The sequence below is a fragment of the Chenopodium quinoa genome, unplaced genomic scaffold, assembly GCF_001683475.1.
Source record: "Chenopodium quinoa cultivar QQ74 unplaced genomic scaffold, ASM168347v1, whole genome shotgun sequence".
In the NCBI taxonomy this organism is placed as follows: domain Eukaryota; kingdom Viridiplantae; phylum Streptophyta; class Magnoliopsida; order Caryophyllales; family Amaranthaceae; genus Chenopodium; species Chenopodium quinoa.
Window position 1 is genome coordinate 2,144,988 of NW_018744041.1, and position 17,755 is coordinate 2,162,742.

The 17,755-nt window shown below is 33.2% G+C and overlaps 1 protein-coding gene across 1 annotated transcript in view; it reads left to right on the forward strand.

The window, feature by feature from the left end:
- The window catches only part of LOC110690528 (agamous-like MADS-box protein AGL27), a 34,543-nt gene extending 19,945 nt beyond the window's left edge, over window positions 1-14,598 (forward strand). Inside the window, exons 2-10 of the mRNA XM_021867386.1 lie at window positions 9,368-9,446; window positions 10,238-10,299; window positions 10,377-10,476; window positions 11,299-11,340; window positions 12,772-12,813; window positions 12,912-13,019; window positions 13,107-13,205; window positions 13,290-13,388; window positions 13,783-14,598. Coding sequence (XP_021723078.1) covers window positions 9,368-9,446; window positions 10,238-10,299; window positions 10,377-10,476; window positions 11,299-11,340; window positions 12,772-12,813; window positions 12,912-13,019; window positions 13,107-13,205; window positions 13,290-13,388; window positions 13,783-13,854 — 703 coding nt within the window. The 3' untranslated portion in view covers window positions 13,855-14,598. The remainder of the gene's footprint in view (window positions 1-9,367; window positions 9,447-10,237; window positions 10,300-10,376; window positions 10,477-11,298; window positions 11,341-12,771; window positions 12,814-12,911; window positions 13,020-13,106; window positions 13,206-13,289; window positions 13,389-13,782) is intronic.
- Window positions 14,599-17,755: the final 3,157 nt, after the last annotated feature.

Here is a 17,755-nt window from a genome sequence, read left to right on the forward strand (position 1 = left end):
ATCATGTTAAACCCTGTATCTAAAGCGATCTTTTCTTCAAATGATCCGATTCTAACGCAAATTCGTTGGGTCTAAATTTTAAGAACCCATATCTGCGAAAAGGAATCTGGATCTATGGTGACCATGGATGTGGGTTGAGTTCAAGATCCACTATCATCTCATATGGGTTGTATTGAATGTTGGTTAAGATTTAGGGAATGAAAAGTAATCTGAAGATACCAATCTCATTTTTAGGCCTTTCATTTTTATGAGTAAGCATAATTTCTTCACTTAACTCCTACATTTTTTAGGCTAGCCTTACATCACTTTTCTTTTAATTGTATTGACATCACTCAAAATATTTGTCCCCAAAGGATCTTTCTTCACACTTCCACCTAATGCATGTGACCTTCACTTAACCTTAGTAGTGATTCCATCATTTTGACCAATTACAAGAATATCCTTATTTATCACTTTTAGAATCTTCATGTTCCTTCATTCATAGATGGTTGCAATGAAGCTTCTTCCATACTTCACTTGTTTTACAAGTTTCTTCTATTACTGAGATTTTGATTTCCACCCAACTTCACATTAGTTTTATTGTCGGTGAAGAAGCAAAGGTCAACACTAATATTCATTCTTACCTGTTAGACCACTTGCACCAAATCCACCATTTGCAAAGCCTATTCCTCCACCTTTTAAGCAATCATAAGTGGTTTTATCACTAGTCTGACATTTCATTAAGATACTTAGACAACCACCAAGTCCAATTCTGTAACTCCTCCGTGCGATTGGTCTACTCGCAAAACTACCAAACTCCTGATGTACCTTTCTCAAAACCGCAAAGTGAACCATCAACTTTGTCTTCAACAATGCCAACAAAGGTTGTATAAGTCACGAAAGCTATTCCACTCATTTTGGTTCTTCGACTATGGTTTCCTACCATGTGATTTGTCTCTTACCCATAGAATAGGTGGTTATGTACAAAAAGATATGACAACGGATTGGATTTGGATTGGATTTGGATCGGATTTGGAGCAAGTGAAACTTCACTAGCATCCATCCACCGTTCAATACTCTCCATCTACATCCATCCATTACACGCTTAATATATCACCCGTATCCATTATTCATTCGTCATTCACGGGTGAAATGGGTGAAACTCGTGGAATAAGGGACTAACAAGCGAGAAATTAATATGAAATAAAAATTCACTTAAAAATTTAAATTACAAGTCCTTAAAATATAAATTTTCCTAGTCCAAAGTTGATATGGCCATGTACTCTTAAAGGTCACCCTTATGAGATTCTTTCATATGATATTTAGATTAGTTCATCCTTTTATTGTACCTCCAAGAGGAAAAGAATCTTTGAAATGGCTTTATGTTCTTCTGTATCAAAGGATAAAAAATAAGGAAAAATATATTATTACAATGGATAAAAAAAAAATTGTGTAGATTTAAATGCACTAAACTAATAGCCCTTTTAAAATATGTTTAAGGAGCTTAAATTTCCATCTCAAACAACCATAATATTTCAAACCAAAAAAAAAAAAAAAGGCTTTAACAACCCTTACCAAGAAGTCCTTCAAATTTACTGGAGTGCAAAACATTTTACCCTGTTTGTCATTAACAAACTTCCCTCCTTTATCTACAATGGACCGACAATGATGGATGAAGAATTACTTACATGCGTAGATATGTCCATGACGACAACATTAATAAAATACAACCTTCGTTCTTTTTTAGTTGACACATTCATTTTGGAAAGTTTCTTTTGTTTTTTTTATAGTTGACACACATTCTTTTTGGAAAGTTTCTTTTTAGTTACAGTTTTTTCACCATATACCCCTGAGGTTTTTGTTAACCCTGAATTGTTACAAAATTCACCATATAAGTTTTTACAACAATTCAACATATACCCCTAATGACAACAAGATGAGTAGAATTTCATTAATTATGCATCGAAATCACCTTAGATATCTCCCCACATCCCCGAAACGACTCATCTTCTTTCTCTAATCCCCGAAACCTCTCCAAATCTCTATAATCATATTCGTATGATTGATTTTTAGGATGAGAAAAGGGATTTTAGGGTGGTTTTAGGGGTGGGAAAAAGGATTGTAGGTGGTTTCATAAATAAAGGAATGTATTTAGGGTGATTTCGAGTCATAATTAACCATAATAACCGATGAAGTTAACATATCATTAGTCATTAAGGGTATATGATGTATTTTTGTGAAAATTCAGGGGTATATGATGAATAAGCAAAAAAAACTCATGGATATAAGGTGAAAAGCCGTTTTAGTTTATGTTTCTATATTATAAAGCATAATTTATATAGTAAAATGTTAAGTTTACCCTTCCTCTTATTCTTTCTCCTCATATTAGACCCTATCACTCTTCTCTCTTACATCCAACAACAATAGGCATTTGACTTTCTCTCATGGATATAAGGTGAAAAACCGTTTTAGTTTATGTTTCTATATTATTAAGCATATTATATAGTAAAATGTCAAGTTTACCCTTACTTTTATTTTTTCTCCTCATATTAGACCCTATCACTCTCCTCTCTTACATCCAACAACAATAGGCATTTGACTTTCTCTCTTCGTCCTCGTACTTGCCTCCACCCCACTCCCACTCCCACTCCCTATCTTTACAGTTGCCACTTGCCACCACCAGGCCACCCTACTGACATTCTTTCATTTGCCATCCTCGCTCCACCACACCACCGCCACCACTATACAACAGACTACTCAACACTTCTTTCGCCTCCATGCATTGAAATCCTCATCATCACCACCATCACCATGAGATTGAATCAAGATATCTATATCAACGATATATTGGAAAACACTTTTCTACTAAGATCCATCACAATAAATTCTAATATGGAATAAGATGAGCCAAAATTGGTCATTAGTACAGGTAGATATGTAATTTATATTCCAGTAGTTATGTGCATAATCTTATTAACTAACATATTAGCCTCATTAACATCATAATACTTACCTTCAAACAAATTGTTAATGTAGAAATGAAATATGAGTCCCAGATAAGTAAATTATAAAAATATAAAAAATAAGATATAACTACGGAAGTTGGATAATGATAATCTTTCGTTCTTTCCTTTAATTGAAGAGGAAAAAAATTGATTGAAATAGTTTGATTTATGATGGTTAATTACAAAATAGTATTTAATGTATCGTTGCATTTTCTATTAATGGATCGGCTACATGAACTAAAATGAGGATTATAAAGGTATCTTGTGTGAAACTAATAGTTAACTCCATTTCATGACGACCCTATCACCTCCGCTTTGTTTATCATAGATGTGTGATTTTTAAAATGAGTTTTATATCAATTATTTGTTTTTGTCCTAATCGTAAGAAATGCATTAGACTTTTTACTTCAGTGATGTATGAGTGTTTCTAAAATTTATGTCTATCATTATAAGTTCTGTATTTGAAACATTAAAGCATTATTTTCTTTGATGTGATATCAATGAAATTTTGATTATGTTAACATGAAAGTTCATGATGGTCTTGTTTGTTTGTTTATTTGATAAGGGCATCAATCATTTCATTTTTGCATTCACTAGAAGGACAAGAAGGAGAGAGTTTTGCAAATGGTACAAAAGCAAGATTCAAAGATAAAACCGCTTAAAAGGAAAAAACACATCGCAATTTCCTTTTTCCATAATAATTAAGTTTTGAAGGTTTTTTTTTTGTAACAGAATGCTTATTGTTAACTACACAAATGAATCTTCATTGTCATATTATTGTAAGAACATAGTCTCCAAGTTTTACACCATGAAAATATTTTGATTTCATGATCTTTCAAACTTTTGTAAAAAAGTGAACTTACTTTGATATATACAAAAATGAAATTGCTTTTGATTCATTTGTATGTTTTAAGGCTATAGTGGAATATCCTAATATTAAAATTTTGTTCTACCTTAGGTAAATAGCCTTAGTTCAAATGTTCAATGGAATGATATTTAATATATTTTCAAAGTCTATTATGTAAAATGAGTTTATATTTATGAACAAAACTACATCTAGTCATGATAAGAGGTAAAACCACTAATTATGTGACCTATGCAACTATTTTCTAAACCATGCCCAAAATATTAAAAAAAAAAAAAAAAAGGATTCATCTTTATTATAGGACACTATAAAACTGATTTCAAAATGTATGAAGCTTCAACAAAGGCCTTCCATCATTAACATTAGACACGAACAATGTTTTAACAAATTTTAAGAATATTTTGCTACTCAATAAATAGTTAAACATTCCAAAAACTTATAAGGTTATAAACTAACTCTCATTTGTTATTAAAGGAAGTAATAATAAACTTAAAACCCTTGATTCATAATATGAAATAAACTAAAAGGATTGTGATTAAAGGCAGGAATACTTAAAACCCTAAATTCATAATATGAAATAAACTGAAGAATTTAAAGTCTTTAATTCTTTATCCTAGACATAATCAACCCAAAATGAGGAATGATTGGTTTTAAAAGTTAAGCACATCCTAGTCTTTAATTCTTTATCCTAGACATAATGAGGAATGGTTGGTTTAAAAGTTAAGCACACAAGATATAATTTCAAAACCATTGATGTGTGCTAACTTGTGGGAAAATCGAAAACGATCTTTGTGGCCTTCCTTAGGTATAGATGAGTAACTAGATACTACTATGGACAATGTATAGTTAGGTGTTTAGTCGGTAATCTTAACAATGAGCATGTTGGTTTGAGCCAAAATTATGTATCCATTATAAATCAACTTTCATAAATCGAAGGATAAATGAGAATATACTCTTCACTTATATGTTTGATTCTTCTTTACCTTGCTTATTTAACCCTTACTTACCTTGCACAAAGGGTATTTATTAGGATCTTCAAAATAATACATTATAGCCCCTCTTTGTAATTGTCTTTTTCACATTATCTTGCACTGTTATATATCCTTTTGAGTATCTTTTACCTTTTTTATTCCTTTGCCTCATCCTATAGAAAGAAGATTTCTTATGAGTATCTTTTACCTTTTTGATTTGTTTTAATGTAATGTGTTTATAATGATGAAAAGTAAAAATTTCATTAAAATAAAAATTAAGGCATAGCTTTACCAAACACCACATGTGAACGCCCACATTGATTAAAGAAGAGAGAGTTATAACACTTTATAAAGCTAAAAGCAAGTTTAGCCTCAAGTCTTAAAACTTGAATGTGACATCATTTTTGGTGGTCTCCATTGAAAATGATGTCATCAAATTCTTGTTAAGACTTACACATATTTATCACTTTAGCCCTAAGACTTAAATATTTGACATATTATATGTAGAAAAGTGTAAGAAAAAAAAAAGGATATTAAAAATAAAAGTGAGGTGGGAGTAGTGGGATCCAATCTTAAGTCTTAAGTTGAGTCTTGAAATTTCAAGACTCAATTTGAGACTTGCTTGAGATTTTTGAAGAAAAATGGGAAAAGTCTTAAGCATAAGTCTTAAGACTTAAAATGATGATGTCACCCCAAGTCTTAAGATTTGGGGCTAAACTTGCTCTAAGGGGCTACTCTTCCTATGCCATATGATATTGGGAAGGAACCTTCTTGGACTTGTAAAGTGGACTCTCTCTCCGATTAAGGGTGTGACCCAGACTCGTATTTAACAATATGAGTATACTTCCACCGTCCCTTATATTTTACCCCAATTTTTCTTTTAGTCCATCCCTATACTTTTGCCTCATTGTGTTTTTGGACATATGGGACCATAACTTTACTCTCACAACTACTCCATTAACCCTACCACTTTTCACTTTCATTAATTTCTATCAACCAAAAATTAATTAACATTACCTCTATGGAGAAAAAATAAGGGATGAATGTTGTATAAACCGATCATGGGCTTTAACATGTTCCTTTAGCGTTATTAAAGCCAACGTGACAAGGTCACATGTTCAAATCTCATCCTCTGCTTCTTTCAAGTGGAATATTACGCACTACATATGAGGAGGTTTATGCTATGTCTACATTTCAAGCCTAAAAGGCACTCATGTGAAGGGGCGTGATAAGAGAATGGGCTTCAACCATAAGGTTAAGCTTTTGGTTTAGATGATCCTTTAAAAATAAGAGAAAATCAAGTGTTTATAAACCTTTGTAAGAACGAACTTCTTGCAATTTGGATAACATATTGGTAAAAATTACTTTTACATGCTTACATGATTTTAATGTGTAAAAGAATAATTTAAATGAGAGAAAACCTAGATATGTGCATGAAACTCTCTTTTTTGGCTTCATTACCTATTTTATCAGTTTAATTTTTAGTATTTACATCTAAATTTAGGAACAAGATAGAAAGGTCTTTTTCTCTTTTTATATCATGTTCACCCTTTTAAGTGCTAAAAAAGTTTTGCATTTTGCTGACAAGAATGAAGAAGCAATACTCTTATTTTTTTTTTGCATTTAAACTACTTGCTCATAAAATGTGTTTCAAGGAAATAATAATCTTTTCACCTGTGAATTAAGTTTAGAGGATACAATTCAAAAGTAGTTAAAAGAAAATTCCTTGTGTGATGTTTTATATAAATTATTGTTTAAGAAATGATTGAAAGTCAAGTAATTAATCTTGGAACTAGAACTAAAACAAGAACAAAGATACAATAAGAGTTTTATGTTAGTACCTAGAAAGATAAGATCTAAGAGGTGAACAAATAACTTTTAGGGTAAGTTGTAAGTTAGAAGAAAAATCAACTCCAAAAAAATTTCATGAAACAAAATGTATGATATGTCTCTCAAAGTTGCTTTTCATACCTTTCCCTCCCTAAGGTTTTGATTTTATTTTTTTCATATTTTCCTCCTTACACCTTTAATTGTTTTATGAGTTTTTTTTTATGTCAACTTTAACATGGTGCACAAACTCTTTGTTTTCTTTTTCTTTTTTTTTATAAAAGGAATAAAGGGGATTTTTGAAAAGGTCACTTATATAACCTATCATGTGTAAAATAGGTGTGACCAACTCGAGTAAAGATTGAATCATAATCCTTTCATATTGTTGGATAGATTCATAGATCTTTACTCATAGTAGACCAAAGGCAGCCTATTTTTCATGATAACAAGAGATTCTGCAAATAATTATAAAAGTGAGGTTGTAAAACTAGAAATAGAGATCCCTCATGTCCATAATGATCATGTTTTTGTTGTTAATTTCAGCTAGGTTTTTTTTTTTACCCTAACGGGCTGTTTGGTAAGTGGGATTATGGGTTGGGAATGGGAATAATAATCCCTAGTCTTTGTAAACTCATGTTTGGTTGGTGGGAATGGGCTTGGGAATAATTAGCTTGTATTCCCTACATTTTATTACCTGTGGTGGCAAGTAATATTTTGGGGGGGAATTCACTAAATTGTTAAAAAGACAATACTACCCTTGTTTTGTGGCATATATTTTTGTGGCATATGATAATAAAAGGACAATCTTGTAAATTTTGCTTTTAATCCCTCTATTATTCCCACATACCAAACATAGGATTTAAAATTTCGCAATCTTATTTCCAAAATATGTCAAAGAAGGGATTGGGATTATTTCATGAATTCCCACCTATTAATTGTCATTCCCACTCCCACCCTATATTCCCCAAATTCCCAATCTCATTTGCCAAATGCCCCGTAAGTCTCTAGGAAGTCTTTTTCAACTTTAACAACTTAGGATCCTAAATGCTCGATCCTAATATTTAAGGTTGGGAAGTTTTTTTTTTAAAGGACTTCAGCAGATAAATCTATTCACAATTTTTTCGAAAAGACAAAGAATCATTTGTTGCCATATACCATTTCGTGAAACCGAATTGTTGGCGAGTACAAAACTTTGATAGAAATTTCAATCACTTGATCGGGATTTTGTCCCTATTAACACTTTACGTAGATATTACGCATTCTTCCACTTCTTACTCTCCAGCAAATTGGGGCGCTATTTTGCTCTGTACCGAAAATAAATTATCTTTAATCTAGATAGTGTCTCTAACAGTGTGTTTGGATAAAGAAATGGGAAAGAAAAGAAGGGGAGGGAGGTGAAGAGGAGGGGAAATAAATGAGTCAAATGGAGAGATCAAATCATTACAATTAAATCCCTTCATTTCTCTTCTTTCCAATTCCCTTCATTTCTCATTTGTTATCCAAATGAAAGATAATTAATACCTCCATTTTCCTTCCTGTTTTTTTCCCTCCATTTCCTTCCATCCAAACAAAGTGTAAATAAACATAAGAATATTGGATGTAAATGAAATCTTCATAGCTCAAGTTTAGTCACAACGATAATGTCAAAAATCCTTAAGAGCATAAGGACTATTTCCTTTAATCAAAGAGAAACCCTCATTTAGCAAGCTTATTTTTACTAATTGATAAAAAAATCTAATTGGAATTTGGAATGGGAAGGATTTGGTTTCACTATGAAATTGATTACTACCTCTCTTTCACAGTATATGCGACAATTGATTTTGCACATACTCCTAGACAAAATTTGCTTGTGAATGTCAAATAAAGAGAGAAAGATAATGATGCATGTGATAAGAAGAGAGGTAGAGAAAAATGACAATTTAAAAGGAAATAAAACATTTGTTGCACATAATATATAGCAACTATTTTTAGTTAATGTAGTACATCTTTACTCAATGTGGGAGATATGATTTTGAGAAGGAAAGGAAAAATTCATAGATAGACCATTTCTCTTTGAACTAAGGACATTAGCATATCATATGAAGGAAGCTAAACCTTTATGGTCCAAAACTTGCCTTCCCAAATAGACCATCTTCTTCCCTATGTTTTCTCATTAATTTAAAACTATGCACAATGGTGTTGCTTTTACTTCCACATTCTTTGTAGTTGACTCATATTTCTTTCATTATTGACCTCTATACAAGAAGTTATAGGTAGCACAATATAGTCCTTATGTCCATTGTCATTGTTAAAGAAGCTCCGGCTAAGATTGTGATGATGTATCAAAGTTATCTTAGAAAACTTTATGGGATCTAATGAATAAGGTTAGATGTTAAAAAGACAACTCCTTCACCTATCAACTATTTGGTATATTTAGTCAAGCTCAATGTATTAATTCCTCTTCAACATCCACAAAGGGTTCCTTTTAGTTCTTGGCCTCTAACCACCCTCAACTTACATTTATAGGTGTTATCCATAAGAGTTGTCACTTAAATTCTTACTGCTAGTGTTTTGGATCCTCTGAACTCTTGTTATGGCTTTTCAATAGCACAAAATTCTGTTGGTTTGATGATTTTTGAAACTTCCATTCTCTTTAGAGTACATGGGCTTACCCTGATCTTATATGGATAATTCATGTGTGTTTGACTTGCCTTATTTAAGACATGGTTTTTCTTGTTCAGTTTGTCTCAGATTCTTAAGCGCTACCAAGATTCTATCGCCACAGATGGGAAAGCTTCAATGGTTGTTGATGAAACAGAGGTAATGAACATCTCATTTATGTTCATGTACTATTCCACTGCTACTCCCAAGTCTTTTATACTTGACAAATCCTGATGAATTAGTTGTTCTGATCGTATGCTAAAGGCTATTATATGCGTTATTATAGTACATCATATAGGATGATATGGTATCACTACTACTACTTTATTATTGCACATAACCATTGGTGACTGAATTTTTGGTAAGCAATTACAGAACGACATTGATGAGAATGCCTTCAGTGTAATTCTTGTTATGCAATTTGCAGTCTAAAGACAGGTTTTGACTTTTGATACTAGAGTATCTGTTCTCAATCTTTTGCCTTTCCTAATGGTGTGCACTGTTACAGGCTTACAGCTCACACCAGCTTCCTTGATAGTGTCTTTCTGCTTGTGTTCAAGTAGTAAGTGGTGTGGTTCTGGAGGGGAGAGGGGGGTATGGATGTGCTTGTATTCTTATTACTGTTCCATTCCGTAGCTGCCATCAGCTATCACGGTTGGAATTAACAGGGGCAGGTATTGATGTTAGAGTGGATAGAAATTATTTATAAAGTCTAGGCATAGGAATATAGGATAGTTTCTTCTTGCATTAGAGTATTGATCGTCCTTGTAGACATTATAGATAGTCCTTCACTCCTTATACTGAAAGTTTCTGAATTCTCTGTATCTAGCATCATTCTTATTCTAGGCCAGGAATGATATTTCATGTTTTGAATATTCATTCAAGTTTATAGTTCTCTTGACCTTTTCCCTCATTTGTAACAATTTTGGTGTTCTTTTTCTTGTGACCAGAGTTCCCCTTCTACATGCACAGAAGTTCAAACATGTAGTGAACTAGTAAAAACAGTTGAAAGGCAAGTATTAAAATGTCTATCTGCTTCTTCTTCTGAAGATGACATTTTTTGTTTCATAATTTTATTTAATCTTGCAGGTATCTAGAAGGCCCAGATATTGAGAAACTTAGTCTGGATGATTTCATGCAGATGGAGAGGCAACTAGCTGATGCCCTTCTACAGACAAGAAACCGAAAGGTCCATCTTTTCCCTTGTTATCCTTTCCCTCTCCTTTTTTGAGTTGGCCATTGGGTTAGTGAGCTACTATGTGGCTAGTTCCTATTCTTTCTCCATTATTCTTGCAACTCTCAAACTTGAAGGAGCTTCATAGACTTAGTTCTTACAACTACTTCATCATCATGAGCAAATTCTCTTAAATCAAACAGCACTTGCTACTCTTGTGTGGTGTAGTCAAGCTCCCAATTTTTTGATTAGTAATTGTGTAATTTGCTCACTAGAAACAGGAAAGTAATCCTTTCTTGTGGAGTGTGTAGAGTACATATTGCAAGATGTATCATACAGTGCATTAATTTCTTCACTGAAATGTTCAGCAAGACAATACATAATCATAACTCTTGGCCCTTCTATTTCCTTTGGTTGTTATCATTCGCATCCAGTAACCATTTTACTTCATAAAGGCTGAAACTAATATATAATCTCATAGCCATACTATATCTTACCCCAGTCCAGTTGCTTTCTTGTGAGCAGTCTTTAGTTTATACACATAAGAACCTCTATCCTTTTCTGTTTGTTGCTTTATCTTTCTTTGAGGTTTCAGGGGGTGATCCATTCTCACCTCAGTTTCTTCCCAAATACTAAGGATAAACATTGTGAGGTCGGGAGAAGCCAAAGAGGGGAAATAATGGAAAGGAACCAAGGAGGGTCTTTAAATTCTTTTCTCAAGCAAATCTTAAACTAGACACTACACAATTCATTGCTTAACAATTGAGTAGATTCTTGATCGCCAATCAATATTTATCAAATGTTTTGCACTGACTTCGATACTATGGTTCTTAACAGGCTCAGCTTATGCTAGAATCTGTGGCTGCACTACGTGAAAAGGTACGGAGATTTCTTCTTCCAGACTTCTTGTATCTGATAAGAATAATGTGTTATACTTTCAGCTTCTAGGTAAAGTTGTACTTATTTACCAATGTAGATGCATCCCCATTTATATATAATGACTTGTTAACTAGTCAAAGGGAAGACTTGCCAATCACATTTCCTCACCAAGATCTATGTCTAGAACATAAAGCACTACAACAAAGAAGTAGAAAGCATCCTTAAGCTTACCACTTCGCACTATTCAATTTCTTTAATCCACTTGTAAGGATGCGGATCCTCATGGTTCTAATAGGTTTTTTATTGACAATGTTCTTTTCATCTATTTTGTCCTTTATTCTCACTATTGTTAGGCAATGGGAGAGGTTGCTTGTATCTATCAATTCTCATGGGACACCAAACCAGTTTTGATAAGCATATGTATCTTGTAGTCCATTCCTCGGTGAACAGATGAATTTCACAAAGTGATTGCAGCAACAAGATACTTAGGAACGGGCAAAAATATCCGTTTCTAATTTCCCGACCTGGGACACACTACCTTGAAAGTATAAGATGAAAGTAGAACCTATGGAAGTAATCCTAGAGTTTCCTTGACATTTTCTATAATATTCTCCTAAATAGGATACCTGCTGCTTCACCTCTTCAAAATGCATGCAATGAAAAATAAGGTTAATAAATTTGATCTTCGTTACCTTCCTATGACATCCCTCCTTTCCTTGAAGACAGAAGTTATGCATAGTTGCATACTTATCTTCACTTCTTCAGTGCTCCAGCCAACTAAATCTATATTACGTTAGCAAGTTGTGAACCTCTTTACAAACGCAATTAACAAGACTGCTGAAACAAGGGATCTTTGCAGAGACAGAGTTGAATGTGATGGTTGGTCCAACCACACTCTATAATTAGAACCCAGCCCCCAATTACATTAGAAAAAACTATGCTGAATAAAGTTCCTTAAGTGAAAAATACAGAATAATTGTAGCTCAGTTGTGGATGCAGTGTCTTTGGTTTCCCGACAATTATTTTTACTACTCATTCAAAAACTAGGTTAGTGGATTTAACTCAAAAGGTGTGGATGCAGTATCTTTGGAGTAGTATGAAGCATGTGAAACAGTTTCTTGTTCCTTCAAAGCAAAAGTGATCAGAAATTTCAGATGGGATTATGTTAGTCTTTAGAAGGACATTCCTAGAAGAGTTGTCCCTCAATATTCATCTAGTTATAGTTAGATAAGGTCTAAGCATTATGATCAGGCTCAACTTCTTTCCCAGGCCCGTCGACGTTAGCTGATCCAAATGGGGGAATGGTAATAATGGGCATTCTTTGTGCATGCACAAGATATGATTATGTCAACTGTGTTTTAGTTTTCATATTTCTTTTTTTTTTTTTTTGTGACATTTTTTAACTATATCTGGTGATCACTGCTTCAACAGGAGAGGGCGCTGAAACTAGAGAATGAACAGCTGAAGGATGAGGTATTTATTAGATAAAAAAAAAAAAAAAGAAATAGACCCTAGCTAGCCTAGATAAGAGCGAGGAAATTGGTTACTTATGTCAATTGTGTGGGTTACAGGTTGCAAAATTGATGGGCAATTCCAACAGAGGAAACCAGACCGATTTAGATTTAAATGGTGTGATGGAGGAGGGAGTGGAGGGTGATGATATACGAGGCCCTCAGCCGGTGAGAACACTTCCTCTTTCAAAAAGACCCTAGCCTAAGAGTAAGGATTAAGGAATTTGGTTAATTATGTCAATTGTGTGGTTGCAGGCTGCAATATTGATGGGTAATTCCAACAATGAAAACAATGCAGATCTGGATTTAAACAACGTGGTGGAGGCGAGTTCTCATATACAATCCCCTCAGCCGGTGAGAACACTTCCCTCTATCAAAAGACCTAGCCTAGCTAACAGTGAGATAATTGGTTACTTATGTTGAGTGTGTGGGTTGCAGGTTGCAAAATTGATGGTCAATTTTAACAGTGGAAACCAAACAGATTTAGAGTCAAACAACGTCGAGGAGGTGGGTGCACATATAGCATGCCCTCAATCGGTAAGAACACTTCCTCTGCTATGGTAGCAAGCTGTAGGGGCATGAGGCTAAGCATTTATATTATTTTTTGTCTTTGCACTGGTAATGCTAATTGGGCTATATAATGAATGCTCCTTATTTTTCTGATGAGAACTCGCATTCTCATTTGATTCCCTTGTCTCCTATGTGTAAAACTATGATTGTTTATACCTATTTATTAACTACTATACTTCACCAGTGTAATAAAGTAGATGCAGTGTAATAAAGCATTAATTTGCAGACATGATGAAGATTAATGTATTGTATATTTACTTGGTCAATACATTCTTGTACAATCTGTTACTAATAATGTGACTTAGTCACCACTCTCTCCAATTATCTTGATATTCTGTGGTTATGCTATCCTTGCGATCAGGCAGGGAAAATCAGCAATATACTGAACAGACAGAGAACACGAAGACTTGGGTATACTCGACTAGAACTATAAATATTCGGACAGGCTTGACAGCTGAATCCAGGCGAGGGTAGACGAATACAGGTACATTATGTTGGTGCCTAAGACATGTTATCCTACTGATAAGGTTTCAAACTAATACCTCCCCTCTACGGACTACGGCCTCTAGTCAGTTAAGGTGTTCCACATTGTATATCATATTGTATATCAAAATCTTTTCGTTAGACCGGAATCATAAGGATCCATTACATAAGTAATCTTACCCTTAACCAGTCAATTATACTATAAGTTCCAATTTTCTAAATAGCATCCTTTGTTAGGGTTAGTTTTGTATAAATTTATTATCATCATATACAGTCTAAAATAAAAAAAATTAAAAAAAAAAAAAGGCAAATTAATTGCAGTTATCTGAAATAATCTGTTTCATGCAAGTTAGCAAATTACTAACAGTTAAAAATGAATGACAATTGTAATGAAATGAATGATATAAAAAGAAATGCTTCGTGATTGAAATGAAATAGATTAAAATTACTGTAATTCAAAATTTAAATTGTAAAATCAATTGAAATAAACAATTAAAATAGAATGAAATTACTTACCGTAAATTGCAATGCCTCAGGATTTGAAACTCTGTTATTGCACGCTTGATTTGTTCCATTGTCAGTCAATTCATCCAAGAGATTGAAGTCTTCAAAAAGTTGAAATTCCAAGTATAAAGATATATCTTCGGGTAAATCTGTAAAAAGTAGCTTTATGAGTTTGATGATGTAATTTGACTTCTAATACGACAACTAAATCCATAGAATCGAGTAAATAGAATATCCTATACCTTAACTCATCGCAATTCGATCGCAGCAGCGTGATAATAATGATGTAAATGAGATTCAATATCATCAGCAAAGACGGTTTAAAATTCTTTACAATGCGGTCACAACGTGATGATGATGCAATTGACATTTAATTGCCTGCATTGATCAAAAGACATACGTGATGAATACTAAATACATTAAAATTGATCAAAGATATACGAAGTATAAAAGAAGAGAAAGAGATCAAAGTGACGATTAATTACCAGACAGCTAATTAATTATATCGATGCTCACGTAAAACATTGGTTTAAATGTAGAAGCATTATTTTTGGTAACGAATGAATGACAAACACGAGTGCATTAGAATATGGTAAAACCGTAAAAGATATTTTGGTGCCAAGTACAGTGGTGGTTAATATTAAATAAACAAGTGTATTGGAATATGGTAAAACGTAAAAGATATTTTTGGTGCCAAGTACACAGGTGGTTTATCAAATAAACAAGTGTCGCCACTTTAGTTAGTTTTTTTGGTACGTGTTTCATTGCATAAGTATGGGAAACGAATCCAACGATAATGGTAATTCGCTCATTTGGTATTCGGTGAGACGGTGATGCTCTATTTTTTGTCCAACAACGCAACTACTTAGGGTAACACATTAATACGTGTCGCTGCTGGATTAAAGCAAGTCATCTTAATTAACATAGGATTAATTAATGATTTAACGATGTATATTAATTAATAACATGATAACATTAATAATGATATTTCTTAAAAAAAATATTTCAAAGAAAAAACGTGAATACGGAGTAATAATATATGTAGCCTTATATAAACATAAAATTTAATTTTTATAATGAAATTAAGTTAAGAATTTACAATAATTAAGAATACATAACAAAATCACGGCACAAATATATGTAACTAGAAGCAACTCTAAATTTTTTTAAAAAAAATAAAAATAAAATACATCTACAATGAGTCAATGAACATCAAATGTGTGGATTGAGAGTATGAAATGGATCATTAACAATTTAGGCTGGAATTGGGCCTCCTAGTACATGGAATGCCTAGCTTTGACATTAACAATAAACATAAAATGAGATGACTCAATCTTGATACCATAGTTTCGATTCTCTAACACTTTACCAGCTAAGCCAACCGAGATTATACTACGATCTATTCTCATAATAATTTATTTTTATAACAAAAGTAAAATGCATGTATGTGATGATCTAAATGAAGAGAAAGAGATGGGAAAACATTTACCAAAGAGCTTACATTAGTTTTGATGACTGCAATTTGTGATATCTTGAAGATGTTGTTGCATTTCTAATGGGTTGCTGGAAAAGTTGATGATACCACTTTTATAGTTTTATTATTTTTAACTTTAACAGTAAACTTTAGTAAGAGAATCATTGGAATAGTATACGTAGTACAAAGTACTCCATAAAAGATTATAATAAACTGACATCTATCTAGAAAATTGGAAGTGTTACATGTTGTGTTTGGCTATGTGTCTATTAATGAGTCATCAAGGTTGTTGCTGGGCAACAATTGTCAATTGTCCCTGCTTTTTGGTTGTTACTTGCTTTGTAGTCGGCAACTCGGCACTACCATCTTTCTGTTTATTGGGGGTAAGATTATGGCGATCATCTTATATTCACGTGGGTGATGTGAGAGCTCCGGTTAAATGTTATATGCAACTTTGGAATATTTAATATCTCACAAATAATACCTCAAAATTGCACATAACAATTAACGGAGGTAGTATTTTTGATAAAAGTGTCTTTTCACCTTATACTTGATTAAAACTTATTTATCTGATTTAAATTTATTTTACTTGAATTGAACTTATTAAACCTAATTGAAACTTATTGGAACCTTAAAAATCGGTATTATCCATGACACATGTCAAGCACCTATTAAGCTGTCAATCAAGACTCGTTTTTTTAGGGCACAATACTTTAGTGTAAGCTGAACAAGTACGATGTATATACCTCAATAATTAATTTATAGAACATGTTCATTTCAATACAATATTTAAGGCTATTGCCTACAAAAACGCTCTAACTTATCTCTACTTTCTCTATCTAAACTTCATATTTCCACACACTGTCTTGATCATCGCACGTAAATATTCCAACAACCCTCCGTAGTTTTGCAAGTGCTCGTGCTAGTTGACTGTAGTGTTTTGGATCTATCTCCAACTCAAATTATGACTTTACCCGACTAAAATTGAATAATTCGTTCCCAAACTGCCAATCCAACCCAAATCATGGAGTGTGTTGGGTTGGCTATGGCTTGAAATAGAGGCTTTAGGTTGTGGTGACTCTGAGGTGGTGATTCGTCTTTTGCTGGAGGAATATCCTCTACCTCTTCTTGTATTCATATCATACTGAAGTGTATAGCGTTTATAAGTCAGAATGGTTGGGATATGAGATTTGTTCATTGTTACTGGGAAGCAAATTGAGTTGCGTACTAGCTAGCAAATTATGGAGTATCTTTGTCACAACAATTGGTTTTACTTAGGGTAGTCCCAGAGATCCTTCGTGCAGTTTTATTGGAGGAGTTTCGAAGGATGGCTTGGCCTCATCTGGTTCCCAAGAGTAGGGGTGAAAGTTCGGTTTTCGGTTTGGTTTATAGGCCAAACCGTAACCGAACCACCCTAATTCGGTTTTTGGTTTTTGGAAACCAAACCGCACCACTTTACTTTTGAAACCAAACCATATAAATTTCGGTTTCAAAAGAAAAAACCGAACCAAACCGAATTTTTTTGGGCCTTGTTTATTTGGGCTTTAATCTGCAATTTTTGTGGGCTTAAATCATATAAATATTATATTCATCAACATATGTAGTAGCATAAATGCTTAATGAGATTTAAACAACATTAACAAGTTCTAAAACTTCAAAGTTATAATTCAAAGTTTTAAAAGTTCAACACTTCATCCAAAAAAAATAAAATTGTTCAACATTACAACTTTAACAATTGTTTAACAGCAGTAGCAACAAGCAGCATAGACCAAGTTCTAAAAGGCAGTAAAAAAATTGTTTAACAGCAGTAGCAACAAGCAGCAGGGCAGCAGCAGCATCATAACAGCAGGTCAGCAGCAAAAGCAGGTCAGCA